Below are 18,659 nucleotides of genomic sequence, written 5' to 3' on the forward strand. Positions count from 1 at the left end.
TGATTATTTTTAAGAAACAGAAGACTAAGGAAGTCTTTCTTTTTACCTGCCCTTTAACTGCCTAGAAGAATTTAGATAAAGGGCCTGGTTCAGGAACAGCACTATCAACATAGAGATCTACAAAGATAATGGGCTAGGTGTGGTAGAAGGAACTTGGCAGGGCCCAGAGACCAAGTCCTCTCTGTGTCCCCTTGTCCCTGCATGGCAGAGCAAACATTTGTTTACCCAATATTTGCTTTTCCATCTTCCTATAATTTTTTTCCTCCCCCTTGAAGTACCAAACCCCTAGCCCCTTCTCCTCTCAAATGCCATATAAACCTCAATTGCCTAACTGGGGCCTCATTTTTCTGATGGAGACCTCGTACATTCATAATTAAATTTGATTTTCTCCTTTTAATCTGTCTCATGTCAATTTAATTCTTAGACCACCTAGAAGAACCTAAAAAGGGCAGAGGGCAATTTTTTCCTTCCCCAGCAATTCTAAGCCTCTACAGTTGCTGAAAGCAGTAAAATCTACATCAGTGAATTCCTAGTCTAATGTTTGAATATAAATATAACAAGATTGCTTATGGAGATGATATAATCTCCAAATTTATAAACCATGAACAGAATTTAACATTTTTATAATAAATCTGATATCACAATGTAAAGCAGCTCTTTACAGGGCCCAAGTCCTAGACCAATGTCCTCAGGCACACTCACAAGGTCGCTAGCATAAATGTCAAGCATTGAACTGTGCTAGAAGAGATGTGAAAGACCTAGTTTTAGCGCCTCTTATCCCTAGTACATACACACATATATACTCAATGCTACTTCTACTAGTTTTTCTATAACTCATCACTCATAAAAGTTGAACCTAAAATGTAAATTTACTCTATTTTTCAGTAGGGAAGATAGCCACACTTCTGCAAAATCAACAATGATACCAAAAATAAAGCCTTAGCTGTCTCCTAATCTTTTTTTTAATCCTCACAATAATTGTCTTTACCGTCATTAAGTCCCTTGACTTTAGCCACCTTTAAACAAGTCTCTACTAACTTACGATGTAACTAATAAGTACTGGAGTAAAAGCCAGGAAACATGGATCCTTGCCATGAAAATATCTTGCCCAAGTGGCTTAAGACTCTTTAGGCTTCAGTTTCCATCATCTTCAAACTTAGCGTTTAGAACTAATTCTAGTCCCTTTTGCAATCGTACTAAAGTTACAGAATTCTATTGAATTCAGAACTACATCAATCTTCTGGTCTACTCCAGAAAACTCTATTTTCCATGAACAGTTTGCTGATGAGGTATGATGAAGAAACAATGCCCCCCAAAAGAAAATCCCTATTTTTTAAATGCATATGCTTGTGAAGTCTTAATTTAAAACTTTCAAATTCATTCTTCTTACTACCACATCAAATGTCTATAAACTTCTTCCAAACTCTCAAAACATATGACTTGACAGTATAATGACAACTTATTAAAAACTGCATCTTTAATGCAATATTCAGATGTACAATGAATTAATTTTCTTATTCAATCTGTTTGTAAAAACGTCTCAAACACTGCAAAACACAATCATGAGGTCATATTTCTCGGAAAAAAAGAACAAAATTTCCAAATATAATTTTACTTTCTAGGATGAGTTTTAAAGCTGTTTTACAATATAAGAGCTTTGTTATTTTTAAATAATCTTACGTTTCTGAAATGATCATTATGCAGCCAAAATATTTTCTATTTATGTTTTTAAATAAATATATATACAAATATATATTGGGTTGGCCAAAAAGTTCATTTGGGTTTTCCGTAACATCTTACGGAAAAACCTGAATGAATTTTTTGGCCAACCCGATATATATGGTAACCAATCAGAAAATGTCTTGATCTAAAGTGTTCTCAACTTGAGTCTTATTTACATAAATAAAACAAAATAAACTGTGACTGAATAATATGAAAGGGCTGGGCATATTTTCTCCAAATTCTGCAAAAAGAATTAAACCCCTCACTGTCTCTTTTTAATCTGCTTTTTTAAATGTGTTCCCAATTAAATATCTTACATTTCTAATTAAATATTTTTCAAATAGCTACCATTTCTCACAGGCTTCTCAACTTTTCTTCACTTGTGCCTGTGAATTATTTGGAGAAATTATATTTCCCTAGAGATTAACTCAGAAAAAAAAAAGCAAAAACAGAGTCAACAATGCCACTAAATTCTTATATTTCTTTTAAATACTGTCACTTTGCTTAAGAAAATTAAGTATTTAACATCAATGCTAAGTAAAACATGTGAATTAAAACATACAGTATAGAGATTAACCAATAAAGTTGTATACACTATGGGAGTTCTGAAGTCATAGGCACTTCCTATCATAGTCTTAAACCATTCTGCTACTGAATTATCAATCAGAACACTCCACTCCTTAATCTTTCCAAGTGTCTACCACAGTTTTTCACAACTCCATGCACATAAGCACATTTCCAAGCTCAGACTGGACCTTAAGCACATATAGAAACTTTCCATGATAATCCTCAGAATTTCCTGGTACCTCTGGAAGGAAAATGTGACAATCTAACAATGTCAGATTTGAACAATGCTAGTCATTATCAATACTTTCCAATTCAATTCTTCCTTTCCTCTTTTCCTTCTATCCTTTGTCCCTCCTTTCCACTAACATTGACACAAAAGGAGTTGGAAGTCTTAGTGACTATGACAAAACTCATTTACACCCACAACTTCAAAAACACAATATGAAACTAACTGATTTTTTTTAAGGTTCATTAAAAGCAATATCCTGAAGTTTCACAAATGAAGAGGCTTCTACCGGAAGGAGGCCTTCACCTTGAACTGGTTAAGTAAAATTTAACAGTCTCAATTTTTCAGAACAAGAAATAAGGGGTCTTCCCATTGAAGCACAAGAGAAAGAAGCGGTAAGTACAGTTACAGCTAGCACACAGGCTGAAAGTAAGAGTAACCTACTATTGATACAATACTATGAGGCACAGGCAAATTCAAGCTCCTTGGGCTTTCCTATACCACCCAAAGGAAAATAAATAATCTGAAGTGAAAGAATAAACCTAAACACTCTTACTCTGTGGCTTCATGTATTTACTTAAAATATCTTTTAATTCAGAAACAAAATATTTCTTCATAAGTACAGCATGGGAAAATTACTTAGACCTTTGCCTCTCAGAAAGGTAGTATACAAAAGGGTGCAAAGGTCCACTATTTACAACGATGATTGTAATAATGATTCCAAGCAATCATACAGTCAGTCATTCCTAAAAGCTATTCATATTACTAAGACTAGCAGTATAGTTTATGGGACAATGTTTTTCCCAGTTTCTTTAAAATAAACTGGGCCAAGAGGCAGAGGACTAAATGGTGTTCTTACCCTGTCATAACTGTTCACACTTTTATGTCCTAGAAGAGAGTGTTTTTTACCACCTAAGTATGGAATTGAACAAGTATGAATTTTAAGCTGATAACTACATGTAGTTATCACCTTCACATCTAACTGGATATCAAAGCATCTAGAAGTTATTAAATATTTTCACTGAAAACTGTCTCTATGTTCTGGTACAGCCTCAGAAGCCATTCCCTAAGGTTCTCCAGAATATCAGTATCATTTTCCATGGTGGTTTCATATATTCATGCTTAGAGTTGCAAAGACAGTATTAAGAGGAGGGTAGCCGAATTCTCATCAGGATTCCTATCCAAAGTTGGCGTGCCTCCCCTGTCATTTGCTTCTGCTGAAAATAACAAATACAGGGACACCAAATTCACTCAGGTATATACACAATGATCTAAACAGCCATGCAGTATTTCAGCTGTAAAAATAAATTATTGGCACTTAAGCAAATTATATTAAAATAATAATAATATTATTATTAAATAATAAAGGGACATCCTCGCCCTTTTAATTAGTTGTGAAATAAAGCATCCATTGCTAGATATGTTAGGGAAAGAATTTGGCTCTAAACAGCAATAGATGCAAATGTGTGATTTCAGGGAGGCTTACAGATTTCAGAAAAGACCCAGAAATCCTTGGAATAATGGCAGTGAGAATTTACAGCTTTCTTCCAGGAGTGAAGCAGAAGACACATGGTTAAGGACACGAGATCTACAATCAAGTGACGTAAGTTTTCTAAGGCTTAGTTTCCTCATCTATAAAGTAGGGATAATATGTGTGCCTATATACCTCATAGGGTTATTGTGAAGATTAAACAAAATAATGTAAGCAAAGAACTTTATATGGTGCTGGTTATACATCAAAGAGTAATAACTACTTGTACTACTACTAATACTATTAGAACCTTAGGTATTCTATACAGAGAGGTTAAAGGGCCAATTAAAAGTAAATTTAATCTAGACAAATACCATGTGGTTTCACTTACATGTGGAATCTTAAAAATGAAAACAAAACAGAAACCGACTCATAGATACAGAGAACAAACCAGTGGTTGCCAAAGGGAAGGGGAGTAAGAGACTGGGCAAACTAGGTCAAGGAGATTAAAAGGCACAAACTTCCAATTATAAAATAAGTTAAGTCGTGGAGAGGTAGCATAAGGAATACAGTCAATAATACTGTAATAATTTTGTATGGTGGCAGATGTTACTGACTTATCATGGTCATCATTTCATAATGTATTTAAATGTCAAGTCACTATGTTGCACACCTGAAGCTAACATAATATTGTATGTCAACTATATTTCAATTAAAAAAAAAGTAAATTTATCTAGCCATCCTCTAGAAGAGGGGTAAGCAAACAACAGCCTGCTAGATAATGAGTCCTTTTGTTTAGCCTGAAAGCTAAAGATGGTTTTTACATTTTCAAATGGTGGGAAAAAATTAAAAGAATAATATTTTGTGTCATGTTAAGATTACATGAAATTCAAATTTAAGTGTCAGTAAGTTTTACTGGAACATAGCCATGCTCATTCATTTACATATTTCCTATTGCTGTTTTCATATTACAATGGCAGAATTCAGCTGCAACAGAGCAAATATGGCCCACAAAGACAAATTATTTACTATCTGGACCTTTACAGAAAAAGTCTGCCAACCCTTGGTCTAGAATCTAGACTAGAGCAACTATTTAAAAACTAAATGGTTAATACATGGGTGCTTTCCTTTTGTAGTTAACTAGACAGATTTTCAGATAGTTTTTCCAAAGTAATTGTCTAAATCTGCAAGCATTAAAAATTCTGTTTAAGGCAATTGCTTCCCATACTCTTATCCTCATATCATTACATTTCCATTTACCAGAAGAAGTTACAAACAAAATCACTCTAAACATTGCTGTTTTTAAGCTCTAATACCACTACTGGCATGTAATAACAAGCAGAACGTGAAAAGATCTCCCTACCATGAATATATGTTTACCAAGACAAGTAAGAGTTAAGCACTGAAATCAATGGTAAAGTTAAATGCCAAAAGGAACAGAAAACTAAGTTGCATCCAATGTCACTGATTCTGCAAGCTAACTCATCACCTCTGGGGAAAAAGAAAAGGGTGAAATAAAGGGAGATATTTGAAAGTTACTATAAGATGCAAAGTGAAAGAAATGCAATTATATGATGAGGAAGAAACAAAAGTATGAAAAAAGAGCAGAACATTCTTAAACTACATACAAGTAGATAAGAGAAGAAAGGAAACGAGAGAGAAGACAAACAACAGAAATCATAAAAGGCAGAACAAACACAGTTGAAGATACTTATAAGACATACAAAGCAAAGGAAAATGTTTGATTACAATATCATGGGAAGGAAATCATCAGTTCAAAATCTGTCAATCATTTCTTCCTCTCCTTTCTTTCCCAAAGGTCTTGTTTGATTTTGAGAAAACATTATAGGGAAAATGTTGCAGGACTTTATTAAGTATCAGTGAAGAAACTGCTGCAGAGATAAATGATATCCGAAATGCTAAAGGAGCAAAAGAAACAGAAACTGCAGTTGGAGAACTTACACACCCTGGTAGGGGAGGTAAACCTGCAAAATGATTAACTTACTCAGAAAATTACAAAGTAACATACAAATGAAGTAGATGATAATTCTACTGGCAGAAAGAAAGGAAGGCAAAGGAATTCATACTCTAGCTTGTGAAGGAAGACTGTAGCTTGGAGCTTGAGGAGAGTCTGAAATACCAGGAAGGGAAATTGGAAAAGGAATTAAATAGGGATGAGCAAAAATATGCACAAGTAGCATTAACGAATTTATGATTTAAAAAGTAGCCAAAATCATAAATGTATTCTATCTAGAATAATTATGCTATTTTCTATAGTAATCGAGCATTAGAGATGACAAGCAGTTGGACAGACTTAAGTACAGAAACTGTCAGAGCTGATAGAGCAAGAAGTCAACATTGTTGAGACTTACCAGTACATTACCAGGGGTGAGAACGAAATTACTGACAACAAATTTCTATGTGTAGAAAGGAAAATGAAGCCTGGAAGCTGCCAAATAAGGAAAATAGGCAAAAATTGATAGACTACTCTTAACTACAGTCAAAAATAAAATATGAGTATTCAAGAGGCCTGTGAATTAGAGGAATGTATTTCTGGGTCATTTCATTACAGCATTCTCGTGATTAAATGACTATGGATATACAGACAATGGTAGAATGAAAAGGGGAAGTCTAAATACATTTTCTACTCTTAAAACACAGAAAAAGAACTCTCCCAACAAATTACCATCATATAAAGACCACGATCAAGAACAAAATCCATAAAGATAAATCGGAAGTCTTACCAAGCGGAAGTCATTTCAAGATTCCAAAAAGAAATACTCAAAAGGCTTAGAAATTACAAAAAGATCTAAAATATTCTTTAAATACTATGCAAATATCCACACTGAAATTTCCATAAGAAGATGATGCTTCGGTAGGCCACACACACAAAGGTGTTACAGCATTAAATAACTGGATGATATCACAATATAGAATTTCCAGTTCAATCGGAGTTAGTTGACTCATAGTTCAAATAGAATTGGTTGTAGCATATCAACAAAGTAGTACTGGCACAGACTGACAATGATACTGTCTCAACTATATAGATCTATTCTTTAATTGAGATTTTAGTTGTGAAACTATTTTCTAGCCTGATTAATAGCTTAGGAAAGAAAACAGCTCAGGTTTCATTTGTCTCCACATAGTTTTAACTATTTATATACTCTTTGCAAAATTTAAGTACTTACTAATATCATCTTCATGATAAATGACAGAGTGAAATGGCAGAGTGCGGTCTTTAAGATATCTCTCTGCTGGCTCAACATAAAATGTGCCACCACGAGTCTGAATGAATCCTTCAAATCTTCCATCAATAACAGACCCATGGCTAAAACTTCCTTCTTCACCTATTAATGAAAGCCACAAACTCTTAAAAATTTGATTTGCACATGAATGTTAAATTCATTCTCCTTTATAAAGCCATTCTTATGTACTGAAAAAAAACTAAATACAAATTTACTGGGGAAATTAATTTTCACATGAAATATATCAACCTGAATGTGAACAACAACTAGAACTTAGTTAAAATATATACAGTATATATATAGTAACAACAATGAAAAATGGAACATCTGTCTTGCTGACAATCAAATTCCCAGAACCTAGCACAGTGCCTGGCATGCATGCAATAGTCATTCAAAAAATGACTTAAATAAACTTAGAGGCAAGCAGATCCACTGATAAAATATATACTTTCAAAATAAAGATATTAAAGTATCTCTTGAATTTCTACTCTAATTGCCATAAGAAAAAAAGTTCCTTTCCCACCTAATATATTCTGCACGAACCTTTTAGCTTCCTTTCCACCAGTAGGTTTTATAAATACATTTTAAAAATAAGACAGTATTAAATATTTCAGAAGCAATTTGAACAAAAGTATGCCAACAATTCTTTCTAAGATATTGGAAAAAGGTTCATGATAATGTCCCATCAATTATACTTCTTTAGGGAAAGAAAATAATAAGAAAAAAGGTAGTTTTGGTTTTTAATACAGTCATAAAGAAAAGCTGAGTACCAAACATCAAATAAGAAGAGGTGGGAAGTTAGGAGGGGGCTTATAAAAGTTAAATTTGCCATTTAAAAGTTTCTCATTAAAACAAAAATCAGGCTTTCTGCAATTTCTAAGTTGTAAATTAACAGTAATTAGTTGACTTTAAGTTAATCATAGACTGAAGCTGACTCCAAGACATTTGTATTTTAAATGATATGATGTTTATCTGCAAACTCATTTAGTCTTGTACACTTTTTGACTATCACCTACCAAAAAAAAAAAAAGCTGGGGTTGGGGGGGGGTGCGGGGAGACTACTAAGTTACTTGTCCAGCAAGATAAATGATCAAGAAAATAACAGAAAACTATAATCTAACATTAGAAATCTCGACCTATGGAAAAACACTTTCCTTTTCCATTAAAGAATTATAAGAATACAAAAAAACTTCTAATTTTTTAACTACGCTTGATCTACAAATAAGAAATTTTAAGTACAGAAATGCCTCATTTACCCATCATCATAAAAAAAAATAAGAAACCTTTCTCAAAGAATTTAATTTTTCAAGTTAGGATTTTGAGTGGAAATCTCTCTAATATGTAGACATAAAATTTAACTTTCAGTTAACTTTAATAACTCTTAATAAATAGGATCATCTTGAGTATTTATTAACGTACAGTTATAACTCAATGATATTTTGCCCCTAATGCCTCCAGAAGACTTTTTTTAACTTTTTTACGACTTCCATCAATTGTTCTACTCTTCTTACATTACTCAGCTGACAGATGTAATTTTCTATTGGGCTAATAAGTGTGCCCCCCATCTCCCTAATACCTTTTTAAATCTGGTATAGTAAGAGAAATTCATTAGAATTGTGAACAAAAAGCAAATAGATCCAGAGGAAGGAAGGCCCTGGGAGAATTTTCCTATGAACGACTTTGTCACATTATTTTTGGCTGTTAAGATAATCTTTACAGTTTCGTTATAAAACATAGTTAAGTTACTGTTAATTCCTTGCTTGGAAGATCAGAAAATTATATAAATCATTAAAATTTTTTTAAAAACCTAACAGTTTGGAGGTAGTGAGAGAGTCAAAACTTCATACCTTTCAGAAGTCAGACGCTGCATAATTCAATACTAAACATATATGTAAAGGTTGATCCAAGAATTACTTTGTTCTTCAAAGCCCATTGCTCTTCACGATACACTCAAACCTCCCCAGGACTTATCCCATCTTTCTGAAATATTTGCCTATACTTCAAAATGCATATATTTCCTTGTGTAGAAAAAAATTAAAGAGGGTTCTTTTAAGGTTCAACTTACCATAAATATGTCCAGTGTAAATATGAGAGGTATCATAATCAAGTACCGTATTTGATGTTTCCACCCTAAATTCATCACTGAAAAGGGAAGTGTCCCTCTTCATTCGTAGGTTGAAATGTCTGCAAACAGGGTAGGAAAGGAAAAAAATGAAATTAAAAGGACCCAAATTTAAACAATTATTTTTTAAATTAAAAAAAATCTGCAAAATATGGATTGTTTCACACAATTTGTCTATTTGGGAAATAACTGGCCAAGATTTTCTTATAAAAATTCTGCTCTGAAATTCAACCTAACACTGTGATACAACTCACATACAATTAAACAGTAATCATCTAGGGATATGTTAAAAAAATAAATGCCTATAGACTGATTCTCACATGGTGAAACAAGATCATTCCAATGGCAACTAAGTTGCTTGAAGATAAAAACAAGCTTCTTGACCCAGTTACTGTTAATTCACCACTACCTGTCTCCCCTCTCTAGTAATTCCAGGGCTTTTCCATTTTCCCCTATTATTCACAACTCAGATAAGAGAACACATAGGAAAGTGCCATCTAATTAGATACTTAACATCTCTTCTCAGAAAAGCAAGTATGCATGCTCTTTCTTTCAAACACAGACACACACATACAGAAAGACAGACACACACACACAGAAAACTTTACAACTCCTTTATTTTTCCCTGGGGCACCTTCTAATTCTTTGTAGACCTTTCTCAGTTCAATTTGGAGATCCCAAACCCAAAGGACCATGATATTAGCTGAAATCATACTCATTCTAACTGTCCTCTATAAAGGAAAAGGAAAGACCAAAATACTGAAATAAAATTAAATAAAGAAATCTAGGGTTTTACAATCAAACTCAGAATCAAAATCTTAAGCCTAAATCTTAAGCCTAGTAAATCCTTACTAGCCCAGGATTCCTGTCCATTAAATGAAGATAACACATTCTATTTTCTGGAACCATTTTAAGGATTAGAGATTATAATGTATGTAAAGTCATTAACACAGTACCTGGCACAAAGGAGATGTAAAGGGTAGCAAAGTAGCTATCATTACTAAACTTTAAAAACTGTATCAAGTCTCTTTTATAACTGCCATAAAGGTCTGCATATAACACAATTTCTACTCAGTAAATATGAACCAAAGTCTTTAATTAGCCAACCCCCCAATGTTAGTAGGATGTGGAATAATTTGAACTCTGACACATTGCTGGTGGAGGTAAAAAATGGTACAATCACTTTGGAAAACTGGCTGTTTCTTATAAAGGTAAACATACAAAAACCCTATGACCCACAATTCTACCCCAAGAGAAATGAAAATATAAAATATATGTCCACACAAACAATTGGACACAAATGTCCAAAGCAGCTTTATTCATAGTAGCCAAAACCTGGAAATAACCTAAATGTCTATCAGCAAGTAAAGAGAGAAAAAGGTTGTGGCTTATTCATACAGTAGCAAACTATTCAGCAGTAAAATCATCAAACTACTAAAAATAGGTACTTTTATAAAACACAAAAGAATGCACATAGTATATATAATTCCATATATATGTAATTCTAGAATAGGCAAAATCTATCTTTAGTGACAGAAAGCAAATCAGTAGTTGCCTGGGATGGAGAGACTAAGAGCAAAAGGGAATGAAGGGATTTTTTGCTCTGATGGAAATGTTCTGCACCTTGATTTGAATGGTGGTTCACAAGTGTATATATTTGTCAAAACTTAACTCAAACTATACACTTGAAATGAATATATTTTATGTAAATTATACTTCAATAAAGTTGATTTTAAAGAAAAAAATCACATCATTTTTCAAGTGAATAGGGGTCAACAGTTGGGTATAGCCATTACCTTCATAGAGTGTCACCCTTTCTGAACACTATTTTATCTTTTTCCCTTAATTTCCTGTATTGGCAACCTTTTATCTTTCAGCTGCACTCATTTCTACTTGCCTAAAACTCTCACCAAAAAACCCCTAGGGCTTCCCAACTACTGTGACAAGGACTGTAGGCTAGGAAAGACATCCTTAGAACCTTAACATTCCAACCTACTGCAGCAAGTAATCAACAAAGCCAAACACATCTTCTAAATGGGAACTCCACAAAGTTATAAAAAGACAATCCCAAACAAACAGGAATCTTGCCTGAATTCTTGTCGTATATCCTTTTCATAAAATTCCTTTTAACCAACTAATAGACATGAAATTCTTGATCATAAATGTGAGTATAAATACACACATTATTTTTTAAAGGATCACATTTTGAAAAATCATTAATTTATCATTACATATACTTTTAATTTACTATATAAATACCACCTCTAAAAGAGCATCTTTGTTAAACAGACTAAACAGTAAAAATCCAAGGGCTTAATATGTTTGTCATTCAGGATTTATTATTCAGCAAAACTGTTTTACCTTAAAATCATTATAAGCAGCAGCATTAGTACTCTATATCTCCCTCCTCAAAAATGGCATAAGCTTCAGAAAGGACATTTAAGTTCAATATGAGAACAATCTATGCTGCAATCCCTACTCAAAAAAAGTTTTGTATCACTTTACGTGTCTATGCAGATAGCAATCCTAGAGGGATGTTGTAACAGAGAGAATTTAAGAACACTTGAAGTAGGCCCCTTCTAATATTGATATGATTTCATAAGAAAATCATCTCATATATACAAAACATTATTCTCACTATTGATTTAAATTGGATTGAAACCATATATAAAATCAGTTTTCAATTATGCACATACAGAGTCAAGAAGCAACACAGATAATAAAACAAAAAATCAAATTTACATCATACCCCCAAGATGCACTGCTTTATTAATATCAAAATTAATGTGCATCTGAAACATATATCAACAAAGAAGGAATGGAACAAGGGTGAGCCTGGAAGGCAGGTAAATGGTAGAAGAAGCCAGACTGAATTAAGCTCTGTCACAATCCATGAAACAGATCAACTACAAATGAATAATCAGAAGCTGGATATATTATTCCATTAACTAAGTCATTGGATTCCAGTTCTCCAATTTTAATTCCACTACCATCTGTTTGATAGTTCATATCTTTATACTATTTTAATATTTATATAAATTGCAAATTCTTTGCAATAGTCCTGTCAAACAACACATTATAAATAATAATAATTAGCTGATGAACACATCCTACCTTCCCAATTTCTCAACAAGCCTTGAAAAAAAAATAATCTGAAAACATAACCTGATTCTTTTTATTTTATTTTATTATTATTATTATTTTTTTGGCTGCATTGGATCTTCGTTGCCGTGCGTGGGCTTTCTCTAGTTGCAGTGAGTGGCGGCTACTCCTTGTTGCAGTGCGTGGGCTTCTCATTGCAGTGGCTTCTCTTGTTGCAGAGCACAGGCTCTAGGCGCACAGGCTTCAGTAGTTGTGGTTCACGGGCTCAGTTGTTGTGGCTCACGGGCTCTAGAGCACAGGCTCAGTAGTTGTAGCGCACGGGCTTAGTTGCTCCGCAGCATGTGAGATCTTCCCAGACCAGGGATCAAACCCATGTCCCCTGCACTGGCAGGAGGATTCTTAACCACTGCGCCACCAGGGAAGTCCCAACCTGATTCTTTAATTGCTTAAACTTTTGACCCAAAGGTCAGAAAAACTACAGTGAACACTGCCTTATAAAAATCACTGTATTTTGGGAAAACAGTTTGGTGGTTCCTCAAAAAGTTAAACAGAGAATTACCATATGATCCAGCAATTCTACTTCTATGTATATACCCAAAGGAATGGAAATCAGGGACTCAGATACTTGTACACCAGTGTGTGTGGCAGCATTATTCATAATAGCCAAAAGATGGAAACAATCCTAATATTCATCAACATATGGATTTCAAGATGTATGTATGGGGAATTCCCTTGTGGTCCAGTGGTTAGAGCTCCACGCTTTCACGGCCAAGGGCCCAGGTTCGATCCCCCATCGGGGAACTAAGGTCCCATAAGCCGCATGGTACAGCCAAAAAAAAAAAGATGTACACATGAGCGGTATATACATACAATGGATTATTCAGCCTTAAAAAGGAATGAAATTCTGATACACACTACAACACAGATGAACATTGGAAACATTATGCTAAGTGAAAGGAGCCAGACGCAAAAGGCCACATATTATATGACTCCAGTTATGAAGGACCTAGAATAGGCAAATTCCTAGAGATAGAAGGTAGAACAGAGGTTACCAAGGGCTGGTAGGAGGGCAGAATTGGAAGTTATTGTTTCTGTTTAGTATAATCAAAAAGCTCTAAAAATGAGTCACAGTGATAGTTAGACAACACTTTGAATGTACCCAATGCCACTGAATTGTACACTTAAAAATGATTAAAATAGTAAGTTACATGTTATTTTGCCACCATAAAAATAAATAAATTTTAAAAAATCATTGTACTGGAACTTTCCTGGTGGTGCAGTGGTTAAGACTCCACGCTCCCATTGCAGGGGGCCAGGTTTGATCCCTGGTCAGGGAACTAGATCCCACATGCATGCCACAACTAAGAGTTCACATGCCACAACTAAGGAGCCTGCATGCCGCAACTAAGGAGCCCACCTGCTGCAACTAAAGGAGCCCACGTGCCCCAATTAAGGAGCCGGTGAGCTGCCAACTAAGGAGCCCACGAGCCGCAACTAAGACCCGGCGCAACCAAATAAATAAATAAACATTTTTTTTAAAAATCATTTTATTCCCTAAAGCTAGGGTAAAAAATAAAATTGTGCAGGCAGAGATACCCTTCCTAGTGGTAAAAGCCCCTAGAGAATTGGTTGAGATAGTAGTATTGCAATGATAATGATGAGATTATAACATTCTTCTTAAATTTATATAGGTTTACAGTTTTCAGAGCACTTTCACACATATTACTGCATCCCGTCCTCACAGTAACATTGCAAAGGAAGCACGATGAATATTTTTATCAAAGGGTATGACTCAGGTCACAAGACTAGAATTAGGACTAGAACTCTAGTATTTGGTTGCTGCATCTTGCTTTCAATCATACCACGAATGCCTCTCAAGCATGTGCCGGAAGCAGTCAAGCTAATATATGCTGAGTGTTGTAGGAGTCTTAATGTATGTAATATTATCAGTCTTCACCAAGTCACCTTTTAAAATCTGAACAAATTCAAGTAAGATACAGAAGTGAAAATATAACCTTATTTGAATTTCACTGAAAATTCTACTTTACAACACCACCGTAAGAAGTTCCCTTTGATTATTAATCCCCTTTTCCTATGTTTCTTTCAGTAAGTTTAGTTCTCTTTTTTTTATTGTTATAATATAGTATACTGTCATCAAAGATAAACTTTAGATTTCCTCTGAGAAGGAAGATGCTCTGTATAAGGAACATCATTTGCACTGGGAATATTTTCCTACTGTTAGATTTAATCACATGTTGATTCTATGGATCAACAGTATTTTGTCTCTCATCTTGATTATAGTAGTTCTATTGTAATTCTTTCCTCAGTGGCATATAGTAAAGTTATAAAGAATAGAGTAAAATTATAGGAGGGCAAAATCAGCTAACAAATGACAGCAATTTGAAAAAATACACAAAACAGATTCCAAATCTCTGGCCTCAGTGCTTTGAAAATGCAGTTGTACCATGTGGTAATAATAGTTGGTTTTCCCCTCTAAGGCTTTAGAAAAGCACTCTAAATCTAAACTAAACAAACAAACAGAGGTACCAGACCACCTTTTGTACAGAACAACAAAATAGATTATGCTAGGATATGATTCTTTAAGTTTTTAGAAGATCATATACCTTCTATATTAAAGAGGTACCATTCTATATATTAGAACAGTAAGAATATAAAGCGAAAAGAAGTTGCCTTTTCCCATATGATAGCTATTTAGGCTAAAGATAATATGGCTCTGACTCTCAGAAGAAAACAGCAATAGTTAAAGGTGCATCCCTTGAACTGAAGTCATATTAGGACAAAAAGCCTCGACTAATCAAGTACCTTGGTAACAGGGGGAAGAAACCTGAGAGCAAAAACCTTGCTTCCAAGTATGCCTGTAATCCAGCAGTCCCAGACGGGTCTACTGTGTCTAAATGGAACAGGTTTATGGTAGGCCTGGGTAGTGATTCCTAGCAATAACACAGTACTTAATAGCCATCCCTGACATTTCTAGGTATTCTTTTCCTTGTAACATTCATCTTATTCATTCATTCATTCATTCATTCATTCATTCATTCATTCATTTATTTATTTATTTATGGCTGTGTTGGGTCTTCGTTTCTGTGTGAGGGCTTTCTCTAGTTGCGGCAAGTGGGGGCCACTCTTCATCACGGTGCGCGGGCCTCTCACTATCGTGGCCTCTCCCGTTGCGCAGCACAGGCTCCAGACGCGCAGGCTCAGCAATTGTGGCTCACGGGCTTAGTCGCTCCGCGGCATGTGGGATCTTCCCAGACCAGGGCTCGAACCCGTGTCCCCTGCATTGGCAGGCAGATTCTCAACCACTGCGCCACCAAGGAAGCCCCTCACCTTCTTCTTAATAAAGATGCTTGACAGAGTCTCCATCCAAATTATTTTTGTAAGACAAGTTGCCAGTATTAATAGCAAATATTACTATGAGTCAACTATCTAGTTTACTTCCACTAGTATACTTTTTGAAACAGCAAAGTCCTTTTTCAAATTATCTTAAAGAAGCCACTATCCGCCTCCTCCAAAAAAAAAGGATAAAACAAAACAGGCTGGTAGAAGGGGAAAGGGCAGAGTCAGCCCACCTGCGCCCCATTGGGAAGAATCTGAGGCAACCTCCACAGAAATTCTAGGGCTCTACAGTTTGAAAAACACAGTTCCAGGCTTTACTGATGGCCTTGAGGTAGATAGATTACCTCAAATAAGCAAAAATACATGTACGAGATTCCTCAAGAGTTCCCAAAGAAGATAAAAGTGAAACTAAAACTCAAGCAAAAATAAGTAAATTTATCCTGTGTAAGGAGAAGCAGGGACTTCCCTAGTGGTGCAGTGGGTAAGAATCTGCCTGCCAATACAGGGGACACAGGTTCAACCCCTGGTCCGGGAAGATACCACATGCCGCGGAGCAACTAAGCCCATGCGTCACAACTACTGAGCCCGAGAGCCAAAACTACTGAGCCCACGTGCCACAACTACTGAAGCCGGCGTGCCTAGAGCCCGTGCTCCGCAACAAAGAGAAGCCACCGCAAAGAGACGCCGGCACACCACAACAAAGAGTAGCCCCCGCTCGCCACAACTAGAGAAAGCCTGTGTGCAGCAACGAAGACCCAACAGAGCCAATAAATAAATAAATAAATAAATTTTTAAAAAATAAAAGGAGAAGCAAATCATCAGTGTGTCTTTCCCATATAAAGAAGAGCCATGGGGAAGAATCTGCCCTGATGGCATGATTACAGAACACATGACTACATGTATTATACATGATGAGAAAAGTAAATTTATCTATTGGACAGAAAAAAGTTTCTGTAAATACTTTGACTTTATGCAACTATGTAACTAAACAATTGGCAAGCAAAACTACTGTATATAAAACACTGAAACAATAAGATTTAAGAGTAGAGTGAGACTTCAATTACTCAGATATTTAATGTAAATCAAAGTATAATGTCATAAAGATCATCTAAATTTATTAATTTCACAAATCAGAGAAGGCTGATTTGACCAAGATCACACAAATAAAATCAAAGCTTAAACCTGAACCAAAGTCTTCAGTTAGCTAACCAATGATCTTTCCACCACACCAAGCTAAGTCTCCTGCTTAGGATAAAATAACAGAGCTCCAGGATGGCAAAATACAGGACATCTCCTTAGGACTGACTTAAAATGCATAAACAATGGTATTATTATATCTAAAAGAAGAATGTATCAATGGAAGGGAATCTAAAAAAAAAAAAGATCAAAGAATTAAAACTGGCAGTGTACATCCAAAGAAAGTGATCAGAATCTTGAACTTAACATTCCTTCACTCCATAAATATTTATTGAGCACTTACTAGGGCAAGCACAGTGCTAAGCCTGGGGACACAGGCATGAACGACACAATTCACAGAACACATTCTAGTTTTTACATGGTTTGTGAGCAGAGAGAAAGGGAGGGTGATGGGAGGAAAGAAGGAAGGAAGTTGGTATTGTAGTGACAAGTGCTATGATGACAAACAAAGTAGGATAAAAGGACGGAGTGGTAGGAGGAAAAAAGGATGCCACTTTACAAAGGGTGGTAGGAAAGATTTCTTTGAATGGATGACATTTGAGCAGAGACTTGAATGAAGTAGAGGAGCAAGAGCCGTGTGGTTATGGAGCGGAGGTGGGGAAGGGCTTCGGGCAGAGGAACTACAAGTGCAAAGGCATGCATTGTGTGATGGAGAAAAATCATCACTGGGAGTACAGTGGTATAAAGAATGGAAGGGAAACAGGAGATAAGGTAAGAAAATAGAATCTAGCACACAGAAGAGACTCAAAATCTTTGTTGAATTAATGAAGACTTGTCTGGGCAGCCAGGAAGTTATTCTCTATGTGACAAATGCTTTCTAAAACATCTCCATGAATATATTCCTTCAAACTACAATACTCCCTGCCCACTTTTGGGCCAGTTAGGGGAAGGAAGGGGACTTTCCCTTCTGCCATACATTCTCATTATCTCAAATCTCTCCTTTTATTTATTTTTTAATTTATTTATTTATTTTTGGCTACACTGGGTTTTCACTGTTGCACGCGGGCTTTCTCTAGTTGCGGCAAGCAAGGGCTACTCTTCGTTGCGGTGCGTGGGCTTCTCATTGTGGTGGCTTCTCTTGCTGCGGAGCATGGGCTCGAGGTGCGAGGGCTTCAGTAGCTGTGGCACGTGGGCTCAGTAGTTGTGGCTCGTGGGCTCTAGAGCACAGGCTCAGTAGTTGTGGTGCACGGGCTTAGTTGCTCCGCGGCATGTGGGATCTTCCCAGACCAGGGGTCGAACCTGTGTCCCCTGCATTGACAGGTGGATTCTTAACCACTGCGCCACCAGGGAAGCCCTCAAATCTCTCTTTTTAAAAAATAAAACTTACCATCTCTTCCCCTATGGTCCTCAAGGATTCCACTCCCATGCACATTTTCCTTCCCCTGTTACTTTTCCACATCCAGAGAGGCCTGAAGATCCAAACCCCTCCTCCAAGCCCCACTCCCAGGCTCCTCTCATCCAACTGTGACCACGCAAGTAGCTCTGGTCTCCTTCCCTTTGGTTAAGTAGGTTCTATACTGACTTCTTATCCTCAGCCTCCCTCTCACTTAAGATAAAGTTTCTGATGAAGCAGAGGTACTGCTGTTCTGCTACAGCAAAGTGTTTAACAGTTTTTTGATTTGCCTTGCTGATGATGTCAACTTCTAAAAG

The 18,659-nt window shown here is 35.8% G+C and overlaps 1 protein-coding gene and 1 long non-coding RNA gene across 5 annotated transcripts in view; one reads left to right on the forward strand and one right to left on the reverse strand.

Annotated features, from left to right (window-relative positions):
- Positions 1-18,659, forward strand: part of LOC309654354 — a 498,770-nt gene that overhangs the window by 457,412 nt on the left and 22,699 nt on the right. The window lies entirely within an intron of this gene.
- The window catches only part of ADAM10 (ADAM metallopeptidase domain 10), a 110,705-nt gene that overhangs the window by 60,173 nt on the left and 31,873 nt on the right, over positions 1-18,659 (reverse strand). For 3 of the 4 annotated variants that reach the window (XM_082446278.1, XM_082446281.1, XM_082446279.1), the window contains exons 3-4: positions 9,297-9,415; positions 7,175-7,333 (exon numbers count right to left, since the gene is read on the reverse strand). In XM_082446278.1, coding sequence (XP_082302404.1) covers positions 7,175-7,333; positions 9,297-9,415 — 278 coding nt within the window. The remainder of the gene's footprint in view (positions 1-7,174; positions 7,334-9,296; positions 9,416-18,659) is intronic. The other variant, XM_082446280.1, reaches the window with a different exon arrangement.

Source organism: Balaenoptera physalus (genome assembly GCF_965194825.1).
Source record: "Balaenoptera physalus genome assembly, chromosome: 2".
NCBI lineage: Eukaryota > Metazoa > Chordata > Mammalia > Artiodactyla > Balaenopteridae > Balaenoptera > Balaenoptera physalus.